The 20,233-nt window shown below is 51.6% G+C and overlaps 1 protein-coding gene across 5 annotated transcripts in view; it reads right to left on the bottom strand.

Annotated features, from left to right (window-relative positions):
• Grid1 (glutamate ionotropic receptor delta type subunit 1) overlaps nt 1-20,233 on the bottom strand; it is a 737,700-nt gene that overhangs the window by 531,232 nt on the left and 186,235 nt on the right. For all 5 annotated transcript variants that reach the window (XM_004867724.3, XM_087201127.1, XM_087201126.1 and 2 more), the window contains exon 4: nt 11,606-11,811. In XM_004867724.3, the coding sequence (XP_004867781.1) occupies nt 11,606-11,811 (206 nt within the window). The remainder of the gene's footprint in view (nt 1-11,605; nt 11,812-20,233) is intronic.

Raw genomic sequence — 20,233 nt, 5'->3', positions numbered from 1 at the left:
ATATAATCACATTCTGCTTTATGGCAATGGAGTGGGTTACTAGATTTAATTATAACAGGATAACTAATGTCAAGGTATTGCCAGTTTGGGTGTAAATATTAATTACCACCTTCAGTGTAACTGTTCTCTAACTCTATGATTACAGCTTAGAAGTACCATTTTTTGATATGCAGTGCTTTGGTCATTGAGAAGTGATGTTATGTAAGACACCTGCTTTGCAGACCACTCATCCTCCAGGCTGTGTGCTTTCTATCTAGCTTGAGCCTGGGCTCCCAGCACAACCAGTCCTGGCGTGGGCTGTCTCTCATGAGCATGGTGGGGATGGTGAAGATGCGGCAGTGCCAATGGAATGGTGATGATGGTGACAGCCACGACCACTGCACCTGGCCCTGTGGTTTCTCTCAGAATCTGTCAGGTGGGTCCCTTGGGAAGTCCCTGAGTCATACATGTCTTCGTGGCTTCCATTTCCTTCCATGATTCAAGAGAAACCACAAAGAGCAAGGACCTTCAGGACTATGAGAGGGGAGGCAGCACAGCCATGTCAGAGCAGATGCTGAGCTCACTGGACTAGGCGAGTCTTGCTCTGAGCTTCCATCCTTCCGCTCCCTCCTCTCCTCCAACCACCTCACCATTCTTGCTCTAGCATTCTTCCTAAAGATTACAATTTCATTTTTTCTTCTTGCAAAAACTTTGTCTGCTATAAGTCACCTTCAGAACCCTCTCAAACAGTAGCACCATGAGTATTCACAGCACAAAAGCCAAATATGTGACACAGTTTCCCCAACCTAGTCATCCTGTCACCCAGCGCTGCTGCCAGAACTGGGGCAGACATGCCCAAGCTTCCTCCTGGCCTGCTGGGTCATTCACACTGGAGAGTGAGTTCAGCAGCCACCCAAGAAAACAATCACCCCAAGGCCATCAGGCTATGGAGAAGCCCAAACTAGTGAATTCAGAGACCAGTGAAGAGGAAAATTGCCGCAGCCTCCAGCTTCTCCAGCCAGCCACCTCCAGATCCTGACTCGAGCCACCTGACAGACTCTGAGCCAAGACTGCTCAGCTGAGCCCTTACCAAATCTCTGACCCACAAAAAACATAGAAGATAACAAAATGATTGCTGTTTCAAACCACTGAGTTCTGGGGTGGTTTATCACACAGCACTAGATTTCAAAACCAGAGGTCCAAGAGCATGATCAAACAGCTCTCAGAGCTTCCTCCAGCGGCTTTCTGCATGGAAGAAGCTTTTTGCATGTCCCACTGTGGGACAGGGACCAAGATGCTGGTGCTCCTGGCCCCAACATCTCCCTGAACATTCATTCAAATTCCAAGACCACGGGGCCTACTGACTTCACATAGCAGGGAGTTCTCAGCTGTACCTCACTCCCAGTCCAGAAATGAAGTAATAGGAGCCTTTGGGCCCTCTGTGGCTGAGCTGAGGCCTCTGGGTTACTAGCGTTTCTTAGTATGACAGAAGTGATGCCAAAGGCAAAGTGGTTCTGAGGGGAAGCACCGCTGTCATAAGCATCAACACCAATATCACTGTCATCTCCATCATCACCACCACCACCACCATCATCATCACTGCCATGACCACCACCGTCATCACCACCATCTCCATCATCATCTCAACCACCACCATCATCATCAGCCCATCCACCATCATCATCACCACTGCCATGACCACCACCATCATCACCACCATCATCTCCACCATTATCACCATCATCATCCCATCCACCACCAACATCATCACTGCCATGACCACCACCATCATCACCACCATCATCTCCACCATCATCACCATCATCATCCCATCCACCATCATCATCGTCACCACCACAGTCATACTGGGGACATTTACTGAGTACTTACTACATCCCAGGAACTGTCCTAAGCACTTCAAATACACTGTCCTGTTGAACTCTTCGTGACATCCCTATGATGTGGCCCTGCCATTCTGCCTACCTTAAAGGTTTGGAACAGTTTTAGAACTTGTCCATGGCAGTGCCCAGATTCTAACCCTATGTGGACAACTCTGAAAGACAGAGCTCTTGCCCTCTCTGGCTCCTCTCCCCTCCTGGGAGTGGGCAGAAATTAGATTTCCCATTGCACATGTGATCCTGGATTCAGAGAGGGCCCAGCAGTGGGACTCCCAAACCCCGATCCTGACCACAGATCCCACACACTGAGCCGAAGGCTGAAGCCCTTCTGTAGGAGAAGCAAGATCACTCCCCACACATCCATTCAAAACAATAAATGAGCCAGGGATGTGTTCACTGTGTTTCCGATGCAGGTGAACATCCTACACATGGCTTCTCCCTCCCAGGAAGACTGAAGTCAGGCACATGGGTCTCTGCCTGCCTCTCCCCCAGCTATGGCACCCAGCTAGGGGCTTCCCCAGCTCATACAACTTCCCACTCTGTCTTCCTTTGGAAGCTAAAACCAGCAGATTTGAAAGGGCACTATCCTTCAGGGAAAGAAAATGACCTGATCTTTTGTAATTGGCCATTGCTAAGGTTTGAAGACAGTCTGTCCCCACCAAATTCATTTTAGGGTTCAATCCCCAGTGTGAAGTAGTGAGAGGGTGCGATTTTAATCCAGTTACTGAGTTTAGAGGTGATTAGGAAGAGATAAGCTCATCAAAGTGGAGTCTCATGATGAATACCAGTGGTTTTAGGAGGAAAGAGAAGACATACAGGTTATCCCTGTCTCTTAGGTGCCCTGTCACCCTGGGACTCTGCCAACCAGAAGGCTGTGACAAGATGTGGCCACTCAAACTTGAACCAGAACCATGAGTGAAAATAAACCTCATTTCTTTACATCTTACTCGGTCTGTAGTACTGTGGGATAGCGAAGTTCATATTTCTGGCTCCTCTGGAAACACAGGGAGCAGGGACCACAAGACCCTCTCGTGAGGGTCTTGGCATGGCCTAGCCCTCCTTCTCAGGGCAGGATGTGCTTCCAGGTGTCCCCAGTCCTCCTTACACCCACCTGCCCTGTGCCTCAGTGTCCTGCCTGGGTGTTCCCAGAACTCCAGATTCATGGTACATGTCACGGCTGTCATTCCAAGGGTGGCTACAGTCATTCTTACCAAATCCTTTGATTATCTTTCAAATCCCCCAGTTAGAAAACTATCCAACAGCTTATGTGGCTGCTGAGATCAAATGGACCCACTTGCCCACTGTGGAGCAGAGAAGACCCTCAGATACCCAGCCCCTGCCCACAGGCATTTCTGGGTAAGCAGCCATTTCCACCTGGGTGCTCCATCCTCTGGCTCTGTTCTTCTTCAGTATGAGTTTTCTCTCTGGCTTAGCTTGGCAGCTCTGTAAGGGCAGAGGCCATGTCTCCTTCCCCAGAGCACTCAGTACAAAGGGTCCAGGTATAATGTGGTGGTCCAGCCACTAACAGGCTGCTGAGAAACACCTCCTTGTCTGCAGAGGATGCAAATGCCAGAAGCTGTTCCCCTTCTGAGCCCAGTGACCAGCCATGGTGAAACTCTACCTACATCTGTCCCTGTTCAGACGGCAATGCCAGCTCAGTCAGGAGACAACCCCCAAGTTTCTGCACTGCTCCTCAGTGAGACCTGCAGGTGCCCAGGCAGCAAGCCCTGGAGTGAGGTGGGGGTAGCACTGAGAACCCCTCTCCTCCCTGATCCCCCAGGGACTCCAACAGCCTCTCTAGCTGAGTGCTCAGGTGACACTTCGGTCCTCAGTCCCAGCCAGGCTGCCGAGAGCCATGAATTGTGTCCCTTTTTGCAACCCTCCTCCTCACCTCGAGATACACCTGAATCTGCATCTCCCCACTTGGCTCCGGGAGCGCTGCTTCTTGACCCAGAGCAAGTGAGGAATCAGCCCTCTCCCAGGCTCCTCTTGTCTGAGCCTCTGACATTTTGACCTTGACCCTAACAGGCTGTGCTTCTGCAATCTCAACTGAAAACCTTCCACAAACACAATAATGAAATTACCATTTGCAAAGTGCCACTGGCACACAGCTTTAGCTCAAGTCATTCCCATGGCAACCCTCTGGGAAGGTGCTAATATCCAGCTTATGGAGTGTAAACAGGCTCCCAAAGATGGCCCTGAATGCACAGGGCTGGGATCTATTTGCTGCCAAGACAGTGGCCCTCCTCCATGAAAGCAGCAGCCCCAGCCCTGTCCACGCCTCACTGTGTACCCAGCTGAGCACCTGAATGTCTCAGATCTTCTCAGTGTAGGAGAGAAGAGGCCAAGTGGGAGAGGGGGAAAGAAGGGGCACCTGCAGGTCCCCTGCCAGACTCTTGTAATGTACCTCAAAGTTCAAGTCCTGTATCTCCCATGTAACAGAGGCCATTCACCTGCCCTCTCTGGCCTCCAGAGTCCCCAGGGCTTCCTGGATGTAGCTGGGGTACACACACACTTCTCCTGGTAAGCATTGCCTTGCATGTTCTACTGCCATCTGGTTGGTTTCCTCCACCCCCACACCCTGCAGCAACTCCTTTCCCTCCAGCTCCATGACTCCAACCCTGGACCATGCATGGCCCCTTCTCCTGGCTGCCTCCCCAAAGCACTCAGGCACCCAACAGGGATAGTGGAGATGTGAGGGTAGTGTGCCAGGGAAGGCGAGAGAGAGGCCACGCCACACCTGAACACTAACTGCTGCCACACCTGTGCCAGCCAGCCCACCATACCACACTTCCTCCCAATCCCCCAGACCTGCGGCAGGTCACCATCACAACCCTGATGCCAACCACTGACGCATTCCAAAATGTGTGCCAGTGACTTCACTCAGAGTCACACGGGACGGCTAATGCTTCTCCATACCCTCAGCACCAAGAGCTTTAGGTTCTGTCTCCCCCTCTTCTTCTTTCAGACGAGTTCCTGGGCCCAGTGCCACACAGGCTCTGCACGCGAGCCGTGCACCCCACACTGCAGTACTCTGTGTTCATTCTCAGGGGAATTTTATGGGTCAGACATGATTACTCTATGGTGCAGATGGGGAACCAAAGCTCAGAAAGTCACAGGGTGCGGAAATCGGTGGGGGTTTGGTCAGGTCTGCCTGAACTCTGCCTGTCCCCTGCCCCTGGACAGAACAAGAGTAAGTAAGTGTCCCCAGACTCTGCAGGAGCTCCCTGGGAAGCAGCCGTCCTGGCTGTGAAGGGTGAGGGGCAGGAGATGCAACGGCCAGGCATAAGCACAGTGATGAGTCCTGGGCTCCAAGGTAAAGGGCCAGCAGAGGCATGTTCAGGATGTGGGGACCCCAGAAAATGTAACAGTGCTGTAACAGATAGGGGACAGCAGGCTGGGACACCAGAGCAGCAAGACCAGCGCTGGTCAGTGGCCAGCAAAGGAGCCGTGGTGACTTCTCTAGAATGTGAGGGGTTAGGAGCGATGAGTAGAATCTAGGGACACAGGAGGAAAGTGACAAAGACGTGTGGACTCTGAAAACAGGATAGCTGTCCCACCCTGCTGGCTCAGCCAGGCCACCTCTCACAGCCATTGAGCTCCAAACCCACCCACTGGAACAAACTAGAAAATGTCTCTTCCCCGTGGGCTCCTTTCCAAGAATTTCTTTTTTGGGGGGTACCGGGGATCAAACTCGGGACCTTGTGTTTGCAAGGCAGGTGCTGGAACCACTGAGCTAAATCCCTGGCCCTCCTTTCCAAGAATTTCTAAGGAAAAAAAAAATGAATATCTCAGACTCATAGCACTTTTGCTAAAGTGCTAGGGCCTTAAAATCCATAAACAGTAGGACATAATTAAATGCAAATGTGGGGCCATATTTAAAAATTAATCTTCTATAATTAATTAGTAATTTAAAATATTCTGGTAAATGATACTTAAATGACATGGAATTATCCTAGCTCGGAGTGATAAAGTCGTCTGCTATGAATTTGCTGTGTTGGAGTGAGAAATATTTGCATATATCATGTGGGACAACAGAGCACTGTGATTACTTAATTTACCTTTGCTATAAATGTATTAAAAAGCACAGTCTTTATATTCAAATCATGAGAGATTCACTTGCTGCAACAGAATCTGAGAAACAACTGACTGGAAGCAGGGCGTTAACCCAATTCCATTAAGGATTAAATTGGCCCAGCCACACCCCATGTCCCCACTCCTGAGCAATGGGAGGGGTCCAAAGGCAAATCCCACACTGTCTGGCTTCCCATCTGCCATTAGCATCTCCCCGCAAAGGCAGCTGCCACCTGCTGCCACTGTCACTTCCTCTCCAGCCACTTCCTTCCCAGCACTGCAATGCTTGACCCAGACTACTCTGCAACCAGCAGCGCCATCTTGGGCTTGATGAGTCTGTGTGTGTGTGTGGCAGTGTGTGGGTCTGCACAGGTACGTGTTTGTGTGTGTCCAGGCCTGAAAGGCTGGACTAGTCTGAGGGTCTTGTTGTAGCAGTGTACGTGGCTGTCTGGTATATCCTCACATCACCCTGCATCTGTGTATCCGTGTGTGTGTGTGTGTGTCTGTGTGTCCATGTGTGTGCATGTGTGTATGTGTGTGTGCAAGTGTGCTTGCCCAGTCTCCTACCCCTGCCGGCATTGCTGCTTACCACCAATCCAACCCCTACACACTCACCATCTCTCTGCAGCCTTCTGTCCCCTGCCACCTCCCACAGCTGGCCCAGGACCATCCCACCTGGAGGAGCAGCACAGACCCTGTCTGCTGACCTCTCCTGGCCAAGGGCAGCTTCTTAGGCAAACCTGACCTTCGCAGTAGCAGCAGTTTCAAGGACAGAGCCCTGCTCATAGGCTTCCCTAGGACCTTCTAATCAGCAGAAAGTCACACATAAGAAAGGCCTGGCCTGCCGGGGATTTAGCTCAGTGGTTCTGGCACCTGCCTCGAGAGCACAAGGTCCTGAGTTCGATCCCCGGTACCAAAAAAAAAAAAAAGAAAGAAAGAAAGGCCTGGCCTTCGGCCTTTCTACTGGAAGTGAAAAGCAAAAAAGACCCACTCAATCCCTTCATGCCGCTGTGGGCCAGGCCTTGTACTGCTCTCAGAAGACACAATGGTGGACACCACACAGTGCCAGACCCTGAGGGCATGACATGCTGGAGTGGGGGTAGACGGCCCTAGAAGTGTGGGACACAGAGATGGACAATGGCAGGGCACTGGAGCTGGGCTAGCCACACCTGTCACCTTGTGAACTGTAAGCAAGGAGCAGCACATCTCCTCCATAGAGGTTTCACACAGCTAGAAATAGTTTCATTTTTCTACTCTTTCATTTTGAAGTGAAATGAAAAAGACAAGGATGGAGAAGAGAAAATGCAGAGGAAACAAAAAGGAAGAGGGAGGCCTGTGAACCACTAAAAGCAGAGCCCCAGAAATAAAGACCAAAAGGTAAAAGTCCCAAAGCACCTGCTTCCCAATGCCCACACATTCCCGGGGTGGAGGACAGCCCTGGGTCATAGCCTCTCTGCCAGCACCTCTGTGCCCCACCTAGCATTTGATATGGTTCCCGATTCACAAGGGGCCCCAGTCAGTACTTGTTAGGTGGTGATGAGATGGATGGATGGATGGATGGGTGGACGGATGGATGGACGAATGCTGAACGGATGGACCGATGGATAGAAGGACGGATGAATGGGCAGATGGATAGATGAACAAATGGATGTGTGGATGAACAGATGGATGCTGAACAGAGGACAGACAGATAAATGGGATCCCCACCAGGAAGCTGAGATGAAACCCAAGACCAAGGTCAACAGAGGACTAGAAGTCTCCCCATCAATCCTGACCTGGAGAAGAACAGGAACAGTAAAGCATAAACCATAGGCCACGAATATCTAAGAGCCTAAAAAGGACACTAAAAGCAAACCAGTCCTGATGCACAATTCCTTGCCCCCAAGGTAGGAGGCCCTTCCTGCTTTCATCTCAGCCTTAGCTCCTGCCACTTCTGGTTCTGCACACCCACTGCTACAAAGACCCCTCCCTGAAGTCAGCACAAGTTCACGCCTGTAGATGCCTATAAATCCAGCACTGGTATCACCAACTCCAGGATGCCTCTGTAGGCCCCCAACCACCTGCCTTTCCCTGACACGCCATTATCCATCCTTGACACCTCCAGAGGTCCCAGTCCACACCACTACCGCTCCAAGTGCAGGGATCTGTCCACACCTGTCTTGGCCACCAAGCTGGGAGCCTGCGAGAGCAGAACAAAGGTGTAGTGCCTGATGAAAAGCTGGGCACAGCACGAGGACTCATGGAATCTGCAGAAGTGACAGAAAGAATCGAGAACAGCACTGCCCACTAAGCCCCACTCAGCAGCCAGGGCCCCAGAGAAGACCAAGGTCAGACTGAGGAGACAAAGAGTCCAACCCACTCCCTAACTAGGACAGCCACTCTCCCTCCATGGCCCAGTGCAGACCACAGCAAGTCCACTGAGGAAGGGTCCCCTCCATAGCTGACACCCTCAGCGGCCCCAAAGGCCAGGGACCGGGAACCCAGGGTGCTGTCTCCCTGAAAGCTCCTCTCCAAGGGGAGCTCAGACGAAGTATTGCCTCCGTGGGTATGAAGGATGACAGGAAGACCTCAGAGGGGAGAAGGCAGAGTCAACCCTAAACAGTGGACAGCCAGGGGTACTGAAGTAGGATCTGTAATGTGAGCCCACAGTCAGGCCCCAGCACCTCTGTTTGCTGCAGGCCACCTTTCCACTGCCACTAAGGCCAGGGACCTGCCACCCCGGCCAGTGTTCTCCTTCGTGGGATCAGAGAGAGGCCAGTGGTGCCATGTGCCCTCCAGGCCACTGGGGGATGCACTGGGGACTCTGCTCAGAGAAGCAGCTCCCAGGGCTCCACACTGACAGTCCAGCAGGTCACAAGGGACTGCCATGTCTGTGTCATGCAGGACTTGTGGCTAATGACAATGAAAGTCCAGCCTTAGCAGCAGACTCGCATTGAGCAAAGTATGATAGGCAGATCACCTTTTGAGAAGGGAAGGGGAGCCCTACAGCTGGAAAAGCTACGTGACCCGGGTGGCTGTGGCTCCCCATGCCATTCCCTGGGGCACAATACCAACATGCCATACGTGGAGGTGGGGTCCACGGCAGTGTTTGGGTTTCATAAAACTCAGGCCATATTCTGGCAGTGGATCACCCTTGTGAAACAGTCTCTCCTTGTCACAACAAAGAGGAAGTGGAGGGCCGAGGATTTAGCTCAGTGGTGCCGCCACCTGCCTCGCAAGTGCAAGGTCCCGAATTCAATCCCTGGTACCAAAAAAAAAAAAAAAAAAAGAGGGAGTCAGTCTGTTCAAGAAGCTCAAGCAACCAAGTAATGACAGAGGTTCCGGGCAGGGACGGCACCCAGAGAGCCCTGGCTCCTCGGTCAGACAGGCTGTGTTCACCAAACCATTCCCTAACCATGCTTTGGAGATACATGAACCCTTGGGCATAAGCCCCCCCAAACCTCAGCCAGATCCTGGCCACAGGCAGCTGGATGGTGTCTTCGTTCGCAAAGCTAGCATGGCCACTAGCTACAGAAAGTTGAGGACACTGTGTTCTCTATCATTCCCCACCATGGAAGGGAGGGATCTGGAACAGGTCAGATATGGACTTGAAGTCTATTCGGTCCCTTAGTGGCCCTCTGTGTGACTTTAAGCAAATTATTATCTTGGTCCTTTTTCCATTTCCTCCTCTGCAAAGGGTGCTGATGGGAGTATATACCCAGGGCCCCCGGAGGTGACAGCTTCCTCCACCCCAAAGTCAGGACAGAGACCGAGCCTCGAGCACAGGCCCTGGGCAAGAGCGGGGGACACTTTGCCCTACACCCAAAGACCAGATGTCGTCCTGGCCCTCAGGCTCCTGCCACCACTTCTGAGGCCTTGTCACTCTTCCCTGACATTGACAGTAGTGTCCAGCCCCACCCCCACCCTGCCCCGTGGCATCCCCAGCCTCAAGGCACCCAGCAACACAGGTTTTGCAAACAGCCTGGGGAACCAGAAAAGGCAACAGGCCAGAGCCAAGCAAGTGCATCCAGCACAAGAGGAGTTCGCATAATGAATCACTTAGAAACAATATCTTTAGGCAAGTCTTAGTAGTGTGTGAAACTTGCAGGGCTTGGAGACAGGAAGGGGCTGCACTCATCTGGAAGAGAAATGCGAGCATATGAACAGAGAAGAGCCAGGTGCTGCTCAAGGAGCTATGCCAAATGCTTCATTGCTGTTGCCTTCATCCCTAATTTACAGGCACGATGCTCACCTACAAAGGTCAAGCGAGCTGACCAAGCTCACATGAATAGTAAGCAGAGGAGCTGAGATGAGCCCAAATCTGTCCAACTCCAAAGCCAGTACTCTTCCCACTCCCAAGCTTCCCAGCAGAGCAGTAGCAAGGAGGAAAAGCAGGCAGGACAGAAGGCAAAGAATGAACAAGAAGAGAGAATGCCCTGGAATTAGTGGCCACTGTACCCAGAGGAGATGCCAGCTGGGTGTACACAGCAAGGAGAAAGCATCCATGAGCAGACTTTTGCAAGCATCCTGCTGTGCACTTTCTAAGAAAGGCCACACGCATAAGCACACTGAGCCTAAGACTGAATCACTCCCCACAGGGAGACGTGTTCAGGTGGAAATGCTGCGAGTCGAGGGGACATCACAACCCAGCGGACCATCAGTGCGCACCCGACTGATTAGCAGAAAGCACCAGGGCAGCCATCAACTGCACCAAATTAAGTGTTCCCAATTTTACATTCTCCAGAGTTGGGCTTTGCGCTAGTTCCAGAGGCATGAGGTAGCATTCTGTGTAATAATTAATTAGAGAAGAGAACAGAACAAGCAAGCAAAGTGCATCAAATGGCATTAGTATAATTCTGTCATCTCTTCATTTGGCTTTTGATCAGGGGGTCAAGATGCAGGGAAACTGTGGGAACACCCAGCTGCCCACCATGACCTGTTCAGTCCACTCTGCTCCAGGGCACCCCACATCCCTGCATATCCCCTCTCTCCAAACCTACTCAGGCCAGAAAGGGACCTGCCACCACCTCCTCCTCACCTCTCTGCCACAAGACCACTGGGGCCCACACCAATCAGCTAGCTCCTTCTAGCTCAGAGCATTCTAGTTTGTTCTCAAATGAATGGATCCTTTGTTAAACCAGTGGCCCTGTCTTCATTAGAAAGTCCTAACCCCTAATAGAGGTGTTTTTCAAAGAAACACACAGTGATTATCTCAACCACCAAAGAAACAGAAATGCACAAGGTATCATTTGACAACAGGTAACAGATACCTCCTCCAGATGCTAACAAATCCCACAGCAGACCTGCCCACCTCTGCAGAGAGTTAGAAATTTATTTCATCCCTAGACGCTTACACCTGTCAACAAAGAGGAAAATTAAAAGGAAAAAAAACCCTCAGAAATTGCTGGCAGTGACTTATAATCAGGCTTCCCACTGGCCACGCCATAGCCTCTTAGAGCCCAGGCAGGCCTCAGTCACCTGCCGGGGACCAATCCATCACCAAGTCATGCTCAGGCCTCCCTTGCATGGCCATGTGATGTGGCTGAATGTCCACAGGCCCAAGCACCCCTTTCAACTATGCATGAGAGAACTGTACCCTGCAGCCCGCCCCCACCCCCCAGCCATCCCCCATGCCCTGGCACCAGGCCCCTGTGGCCTTGGTCCCTGTGACCTACCTCGGTGATGAAGGAATGAGCCCCCTGTGGGCTGAGCAGCAGGATGGCGCGGCGCAGCGTGTCCCGGTAGCGGTTCAGCTCCTCTGTCTTCATGGTGGTGAAGAGGCTGGTGAACACGTGGCTGATGTTCTTGTCCACCTTTTGTAAAGAGACGTCAAGGCCCAGCCGTGAGGCCTGGTCCAGAAAGCTTTGGAGTCCACGGATATCTGAGCAGTGGGAGGAGAGGAGAAAGAGAAAACGGTCTGTAAGTGCCAAGAGATCTTGCAGGGCGTCTGGCTCTAAGGCACCCCACCCCCAAACAAGGGCTGAGTCTGCTTCTGTGAGTCTAGAGAGGCTGAAAAACCCTAGTTTAAACCAAATGTCCCTCCCAGCACCCAGCCCCAGGGTGACATACCCTGCACATTAGCACCTCTTCCCTCCCTAAACAGGCCTAGGCCGGGCACGTCCATTGTCCTGGCTGCATGGGCTGGGGGTCCCTGGCCCCAATTCCCTCTGCACCTTGAGGTTGAGGCTTCTCCACATTCAATGGCATGCTGGGGGCACTGCCCACCCTGACCAGAGCTGGCCCAGCATGAGGACATGCCCAGTTCTAGCCCTGGGTCTCTGCTCCAATCTTCTGATGGTCACAGCCTGTATGACGGCACCCAGCCCTGAGGCAAGGGACCCTGTCTTGCTTCCGGGCTCTGATTTTCCTTGATGAAACCTTCCTCGCCATGCTCATCCCAGCTGGAGTGACTCACCCCAAGTCCTGACTGGTTCGGGGATGAGCAATTAGCCCTCAGGCAGAGCCCCTGCAAGACAGGCTGGTGGAAACATCACCAGGGTGGGAGTGTAGAAGGACTCCCTCGGGCAGAATGAGTGATGATCATCCTAATTGTCTGACACAGCCCCACTATCCAAGCCACCTAGCTTCCCCAAGGAGACCTGCCTAAAAATGGACCTGACCCAGAGGTGAGCAGGCCTGAGAGGGAGACACCATCCTGACAATGTCACCCATGCCTCCAAGTCCTGTGCCTGAGCCTCCTGTTCTAAGGGCCGATACATTTCCTTTTACCTAAGCCAAGTTGAGTTGCTTTTCTGGCACCAACCTACAGCTAGGTCATTGCTTCCCAGCCTGGAACATCTCCTTTGTCCCATCCCTGCATCCATCTTCCAAGGCCAAACCTTGGATGCTCTACCAGGGACCATCTGCCCCACTCTCCCCACAGCCTGGGGCACCCCTGGGCAGCCCTGGCCCATCCAGTCACTTGAGAACCAAAACCACAACAATGTGAACTCAACACCTTTTGTTCCTCACTGGCTCCTCTGCCAAGCTGCCTGTTCATGTCCATTCCACAAACTGAGCTTCCTAGGTGCAGACAGTGTGTGGGCTGCTGCCACAGGGGTCCCCACACTCACCAGCAGAGACTGTGAGTCCCCAGCTAGGCTGTGACACAGAAAACCAAACAGTGCCACAGCCATCATGATCTGGGTCCTGGGGGCTGAGCACAGGGTACTTGCTCCCCAACAAAGGGAGCTCAACACTTAGGCTTGAGCACAGATCCTCAGTTTCTCCAGGATATGAGGATATGACCCATGCCCTTTAAGCTTCTGCTTGCTCATCTATAAATGGGGGATAACAACTGCCAACTACCATTTCCATGGGACTTTGAGGGACAAGGTTCCTCCTGCTTGGGTCCCAGGAGCCTGATGATCTATGGGCAAAAAAGGGCGCTATGGCGTCCAGATGAGCACCTTGGGAGGCCATTCTAGAGGCGGCAAATGTGTGCCTGATATTCAACCCCACAGCCTGCATAGTCCAGTCCAGCCATGACCTCAGTCTGTCCCCTAGCCTGGCCCAAGAGCACAGCCACACATTTGCTCAGAGCTCTGCTGCCAAGTCAGAAGGGAGGAGGTTCCAGGGAGCAGGGATGCCAGGGCCCACGTGGCCTTCACAGGGCTCCCCCTACACTAAGAGCTCTAACCCACCAAGGCCAGCACAAGGTCTCCTCCCCATCCAGTGTCCAGAACTCTCCACAGACCCCAGTTGTTCACATCCCTTGGGTTCCCATAGCAGCTATGCATCTCAGGACCCAGGAGAGCTGTAGCCCCAGGGCCTGCTGAAAGAAAAGTTGAAGAGGATAAAGAACCACTTCTTTTTTATTCTGTTTTTAACTGACACAGTAATTGTACATATAGAGCACAATCCATGCATACATGTGTAAGAAGAAAATCAGAGCAATTAGCATATCCATTATTCGGACATTCACTAGCTCTTTGTGATGAGAACATCTACAATCCATCCACCCATCTAGCAATTTTGCAATATTCAGCACAATACTGTTAACCATACTGACTGTTCTGGGCAACAGAACACAAGGACTTCTTCCTCTCTCTAACTGCGATGTTGTGCACTGACCAGTTCTTCTCTACCCCTTTCTCAGCCCCTCCCCAGCCTCTAGGAACCACTTTCTACTCTACTTCTCTGAGAGCAACATCTTTAGGCTCCACCTTTGAGTTAGCTCATGCAGTATGTGTTTATTACAGCACTATCCATCGTAGTGAAGATATGGAATCAACCTATGAGTCCACCAACGGATGCATGCATAAAGAAAATGTGTATACACATGATAAAATACTATTCAGCCACAAAAAAGGATCAAGTCCTGTCATTTGTGGCAAGGTGACTAATCCTGAAGGATGCTGTGCTTAGCGAAATAAGCCTGGCACCGATCGATGAGAAGATCTTTGTAACCTGTTAGAAGGAGTGGCAGAGCACATGTGCACAGACGCTTCAAGGCACAGAGGACCAGGGAGCCCCAACTAGACATTCTCAGCCTGGTGTCAGCCCAAGGCCTGCCCTGTCCTGGGCATGGCACCACTCACACCTGGCACTGGAAGCTGGAGAGTACCTCAGGACAAAATGACACCCATGTCTATGCCAGCAGCAGGCCCCTGTGCCTGGCACCTAACTGCTTCCTACCAATGCTAATGAGAGTTTCTTCTGTGGTCTGGAGTGCCCCAAAATACAGCTATTAGCAACCTGTGGTTATTTAAGATTTTAATCAATAAATTAGTTTATTAAATTAATTATTTTAAAAAATTCACACCTAGCTCCTCAGTTGTAGGAGCCATATTTCAAGCATTCAAAAGCCACCTCTGGCTGCTGGTCACTGTGCTGGGTAGTGCAGATATGGATCTCAGGAGAGAGATTATCCTGCCACAGGGCACTTCCTGGAGACACCACCTTCTACCCAGCATGGGGTAAACGATGTCTCCGAGAGACCAGCTGCCTTCAGGACTCTGGTAAGAGCATCCCTAGTCCTGTGTCTTTTCCCAGTTACTTTGAAGTCCCTTGAATGAATGTTTGTGCATCTCCATTTCTGCTCTTGGACATCCTGGGCTGGAGGGGTGCAGAGACAGGTGGGGAGGAATCAGACTGTCCCCACCAGCCACCCCAGCGACACATTGCCAAATTCAGACACAGGTGCCGGGCCAGAGCAGAGCTGCCCGGGTGAACTACAGACCGATTGAAAATAACAAATGACTCCTGTTCTGAGCCACTAAATTCTGGGTGGTTTGCTTCCCAGCAATAACTAGCTGACAGGCCAAGGTCAGCCTGGTACTAGATCTGGTATTTCTCATAGAAATGGAAATGAAAGACAGTCTGGACCTTGCCAAGGCATCCCACCTCTTTGTCCCATACCACTGGCCCCATGGAGTTGAGTGTGAGCAATGCCATGTGTCCACAGGCAGCTTCTGCAGCCCTGTCCCTTCCCCGGGACACCAATGGTCCTCAATGTTCCCATGGCCTCGGCTGTGACCCAGATCTGAGTACAGCTAGCAGGACAGGCATAAAAGTGGGACCTTGAGACCCCCATCTACCCCTGTCTACCTGCTCCTCTTAGCATCTTCCAGGGCCACTGTGAGTCCTCCTAATGGCAGAGACGGTCCCCATCTGCAGAGTTCTGCGCGTTCACATGCCATGTGCACCATGACAGCCCACATGGCTCAGGAGTCTGGGAGGATCACCTGCGTGGCCCTGGGGACCTCATGCACCATGCCAGCATGGCCAGGCCTCTCAGGCTGGGAGAGAAGTCCCCTTCAGCCCCTTCTCTGAGGTCACCCTGACTAAAGTCATATCAACCCATAGGACTGCTTCCTCTCCTTATGAACCTGGAGGTGACAGGGCAGGTGGCAACTGTCTGGGGACCCACATGTACACACAGGACATGGAAAACAAAAGCCCTCAGAGCTGCTGTCCACCCTCGGCTACTGCACTTCCGGCTGTGTTCAGGCAGCCCCAGTGGGCTGAGCCATCAAAGAGTTTCAGCCGCATCGGCGGTGGCCAGCGCCTCGCTCCTGGAATTAGTGATGTCAACTGAAGGCTGCCTTCCAAGGGACCACAGCCCATGGCTGCAACTGCCTGCTCCCACTCAGCCAAAAAGGTCAATTCTCAGCCTGCTCTCATGGGAGCTCTTATGCAACCACAGGGCAAAGGCGGAGGCAAAGCAGCCAGCAGGGGCACAGGCCAACTTTTCAGCCTGCCTGCCCATTCCCCAGGAACGGGGCCAGGAAAGCCCGCTTCTCCACAGCAGAAGTCATCCTCCCTATTCCAGAAACAGAGTCCTCGATGTTCGGGGAACTGAATCAGATGCACCACTTAAATACCACATGGTTTCTCTTACAGGAGAAACCCTGAGTATAAAGGAACTAAAGAGCAAAGGAAAAGACGGATCACAGGAAACAGGGAGACAGACCTTTTGCAAATGGGAAGGGGATCAAAAGATGGGGGGAGAGGAAGGAAGGGGAGGGGAAGGGGACATAAGAAGAATTAAGATGTATTATGGACATGTGCCCGCTCCCCACAATCATTATACACTGCAAATATGCACTAATAAAAATACAATATATTTGACTCCCTCCAAAAAAGAAAAATAAACAGAGTTTGCAATGCTACCCTACTCCACCCTCCCCACAAAGCCAGCTGTCCACAGTTGCTCCCCAGGACAGAGAGAATCCCCCAAGAGGGCAAACTGGGGACAGAGCCGGGGCTGCTTCTGGGTAGTGGAGCAGCTGGCACAGAGCTCCTGGCCTTGGCCCGGGCCTCCCAGTGATCTGTGCAGACAGGCCAGCCCGGCCTCCTCCTGGAGGCTGCTGCCCGACCAGCCGCACCCACCCAACCCCCAGGAAGAAGTCCCCTGGCAGGGGCACACATCAGAAGGCAAGAGGTCCCCAGATCTCAGAGGGATGAATAGCAGGAAGGGTTCAGAAAAGTTTTCAGACAGGAATTCTTCCCCCTAGAGGCGAGAGCGAGCAAGCGCAGGGCACAGGGAACTGTGTTGCTATGGGGAATGTGACATTGTGACACCCAAGACAGGCCTTGGGCCCACATCGTCCCCACCAAGGCTCCTTGTGGCCCCTATCTTGGGGCTCTCCCATTGCCAAAAGTCTTTCCAGTCCCCAACCCTTTCCATGTTCTCTGGGTGGTTTCCCTGTGGGGGCCCCGCCCCTGGATGCTAGCCACACCCAGTGAGCCACAGTGTCTTCCCTGTGGCAGGACTAACATGCTGGGGACTGAGAACAGGCCGGAACGATACACAGTGAAAAAACAGATACTTTCCAATGGTGATAAAAGAGGTGTAGGCAAGGAGGGGAGAGCCCTGGAAATGGCTGGGGAAGAAGGCTCCAGAAAGAAGCCACCACAGATAGAAAGTTCCAGAAGGAGACCTCTTTGACACAAATGAAGATGTCTTACTCATCTACAATGGGATGCAGCTAAGGGAAGGAAGCTAAGAGTGAATGGGCACCAGGGACAGAGGGGAGGACGTGGTTTACCCAGCTCTGGCATTTCCAGGCCACTGGTCTGCACCCCCGCCCAGAGTCTAGCTCACCCATGTCACCCTACTAAAAAGCTCCTCCAAAGTCATCAACACATGGCAGACCCTCTTCATCTCTGTCTTCTATAGGTATCCAGAGTTTCCAGCCTGTGACCACCCTGAAGCCCTCTTCCCTGGGCTTCCAGACACAATCTGCCACTCTTGGTCCCCCCATTTCCCAGTCTGCTTCCCCCCACACTCCTAGGCACATTCTCAGTCAATCCTGTTCCCTCTTCACTATCCACCATGTCTGTCGTCATCCTCTGAGACACTTCAACAGAAGTCCATGCCCTAGACTGGCTAGCCCACCTTGAGCCACCGCCACCATCCCTTCCCAGGTTCCCCACCAACTCCTCCCAGGGAACTTCCGCAACAGCCTCCACCAGGTGCCATGATGTCTGGTTGGTAATGCTTTCTTCTAGAATGTTCTCGCTTACAGTCAAATCTGCTTATAACATAACCTGTCTCTAACCTTCAATGAGTAACAAAAGCTTATTAAAAGTTGACAAATTAATATCCTCAAAAGCATCAGTCAATGAAATTATAAGCAAGCATAAAACTGTCTAGAGACTTTGGTGATGTACCCAAAATAAATATCCCACATCTTAGGTTGGAGTGAGAGATGTCTGGTCCTAATAGCTTTTTCTATTTGTGTGTGTGTGTGTGTGCATGTGTGTGTATGTGTGAGTGTTACCATCACTACTGCCATAGCCACCACAAACTAGAAAGCCTGTGTTGCAAGAAAAGATCTTGGCCCCTCTGTGGAGACCACACACACACACACACACACACACACACTCAGGCAGGTGGGTGCTCCTACTTTGAAATCTGGAGAGCTCTACTTCTTCAACAAGACCCAGTTGAAACCATAGTTCCTTTCTGGAGTCATCTCAGATCCAGTCATCATTCACGCCTTCCTCAAATATAATAATATTAAGTGATATTAACACACAAAATTAGATAACGCATTTTAGGAAGCAGGAACTGAGTCTTCTTTATTTCCCTATCCAACTCGAGGCTCGGTGTCTAGCATAGAGTCAGAACATTAAAAGTTTGTGAAAACTGAGTGCCTGTGATCCCAGCACTCTGGGAAGCTGAAACAGGAGAACTTCAAGTTCAAGCCCAGCCTGTCCAATTTAGCAACTTAGCGAAATTCCGTCTCAAAAATAACATGTAACAAAAGGCAGGGGACGTAGCTCAATGCAAAGACCCTGGGTTCAACCCCTAGTAGCAGAAAGGAAAAAAAAAAAAACTTTGTGGATTAAATTGGACCAAACAAGCCCCAGCCTGAAGCCCAGCATGATGGCGGCAGACATAGCACAACACATCCACGAAGGCACAGAAGTGACACTGGTGAAAGTTTTCCAAAATCTAAGATTATAGTTGTGACTATCGCTCTACTTTTTTGATAAAGATCAGTCACTGGGTATTTTAAATACGTTTTTCTGGAAAGTAATTGAAAGAAAGAACATACTTCCAATTGCCTCCCCTACTATTTCAATTTCCAAGAAAGGCCCGGCACAGAGAGTACTTAGGAGGAATATTTTACCATCTGCAATGCACACATCTAGGCATGAAGCCTGCCACCTCACCCCAGACGGAGTTCACAGTCACAAGACTCCAGGGATTACTGGCAAATTTTCCAAAGGCTGAGAGACAATTTTGATTCTGCAGATTTTTTTTGTATTTCTTTCCTCAGCTCCCAAAGATATGCTTGAAACTTCTTCCCAGATGTAGCCAGCCCATCATTCCAGTTCTTTCCTAAGACCCTGAGCGGGTTCCTCCCCTCCTTTCCTGCTCACTCCCAAGGGCAGATGCTACCCTCACTGTCCCTGTCCCAGGTGTGGGACAGCTAGAGCAACAGGGAGTGAGGGAGGGTGGGTCTAGGGGAGGAGGCAGCCAGCATTTCTGAGAAAAAAGATCACAAAGACCCATGTGCTGTAATTCCGGCCACCAGGAGCACCCTTGCCCTATGCCACCCTTGTGGTGCCTCATCTGCCCACGACTTCCAGCTACATGTGCCCCCCCTTCCTGCCCTCCCTCCCTTCCTTCTTTCCTTCCTTCCCTTGTTTCTTCCTTCCTTCCATTCCTTCCTTCATTTTTCCTTTTCTTTCTTTTCCTCTTCCCTCTTTCCTTCCCTCCTCAAATATCTCCTGAGCACCATCTGAGGGTGACTTCCCAGCCCTGTCTTAGGAGCTGCAGGGGTGCAGGTAAGATTGGCCAAAGCCCAAGATGGCTCCCTTCTGTCGTTTCCTCAACGCCTCCTCTGCGCTGGGATGGGTTTGGTTCACAGACTGCATTTCATGAATAAATAAATGTATTGCAATGGATCCATGTATGCAACTATCGAAGTCAGGCAGAGCACCACGCCAACCAATTCAGCAGAGAGGTGTGGAGAAGCGCAGGTGCAGCCCACAGGAATTTCTCCGTAAAACAGACAGTAGTCCCTTCCTGTCTCAGGGTGACAAGGTTCCCCAGAGCCAGGGCAGGGGCTGTCTTTAGGTGCATAGCACACGGTCAGTGCTCTGAGAGGGAGCCCTCCCCAGTACAGGTCACAGTCCCAGCTGCCCGGACCACAGTCCAGGTGGAGCTGGGGGTCCTGCAGAGTGACCTCCCTCTACCACCATTGAAAGCTCAACCTCTGTACTAGCTATGTCTTTTATTTTATGATCTTGTGATTCACATCTGGCACCCTGCTGACCCCAAAGGCAATTCCCTGATATGGGACAGGGACCCCAGAGCATCCCATTATGTAAACCAAGCCATCCTG

The sequence above is a fragment of the Heterocephalus glaber genome, unplaced genomic scaffold, assembly GCF_053883595.1.
Source record: "Heterocephalus glaber isolate CG9 unplaced genomic scaffold, H.glaber_assembly_v1.0 deba00001755, whole genome shotgun sequence".
Classification (NCBI taxonomy): Eukaryota; Metazoa; Chordata; class Mammalia; order Rodentia; family Bathyergidae; genus Heterocephalus; species Heterocephalus glaber.
This window is presented reverse-complemented; position numbering and strand designations above follow the sequence as displayed.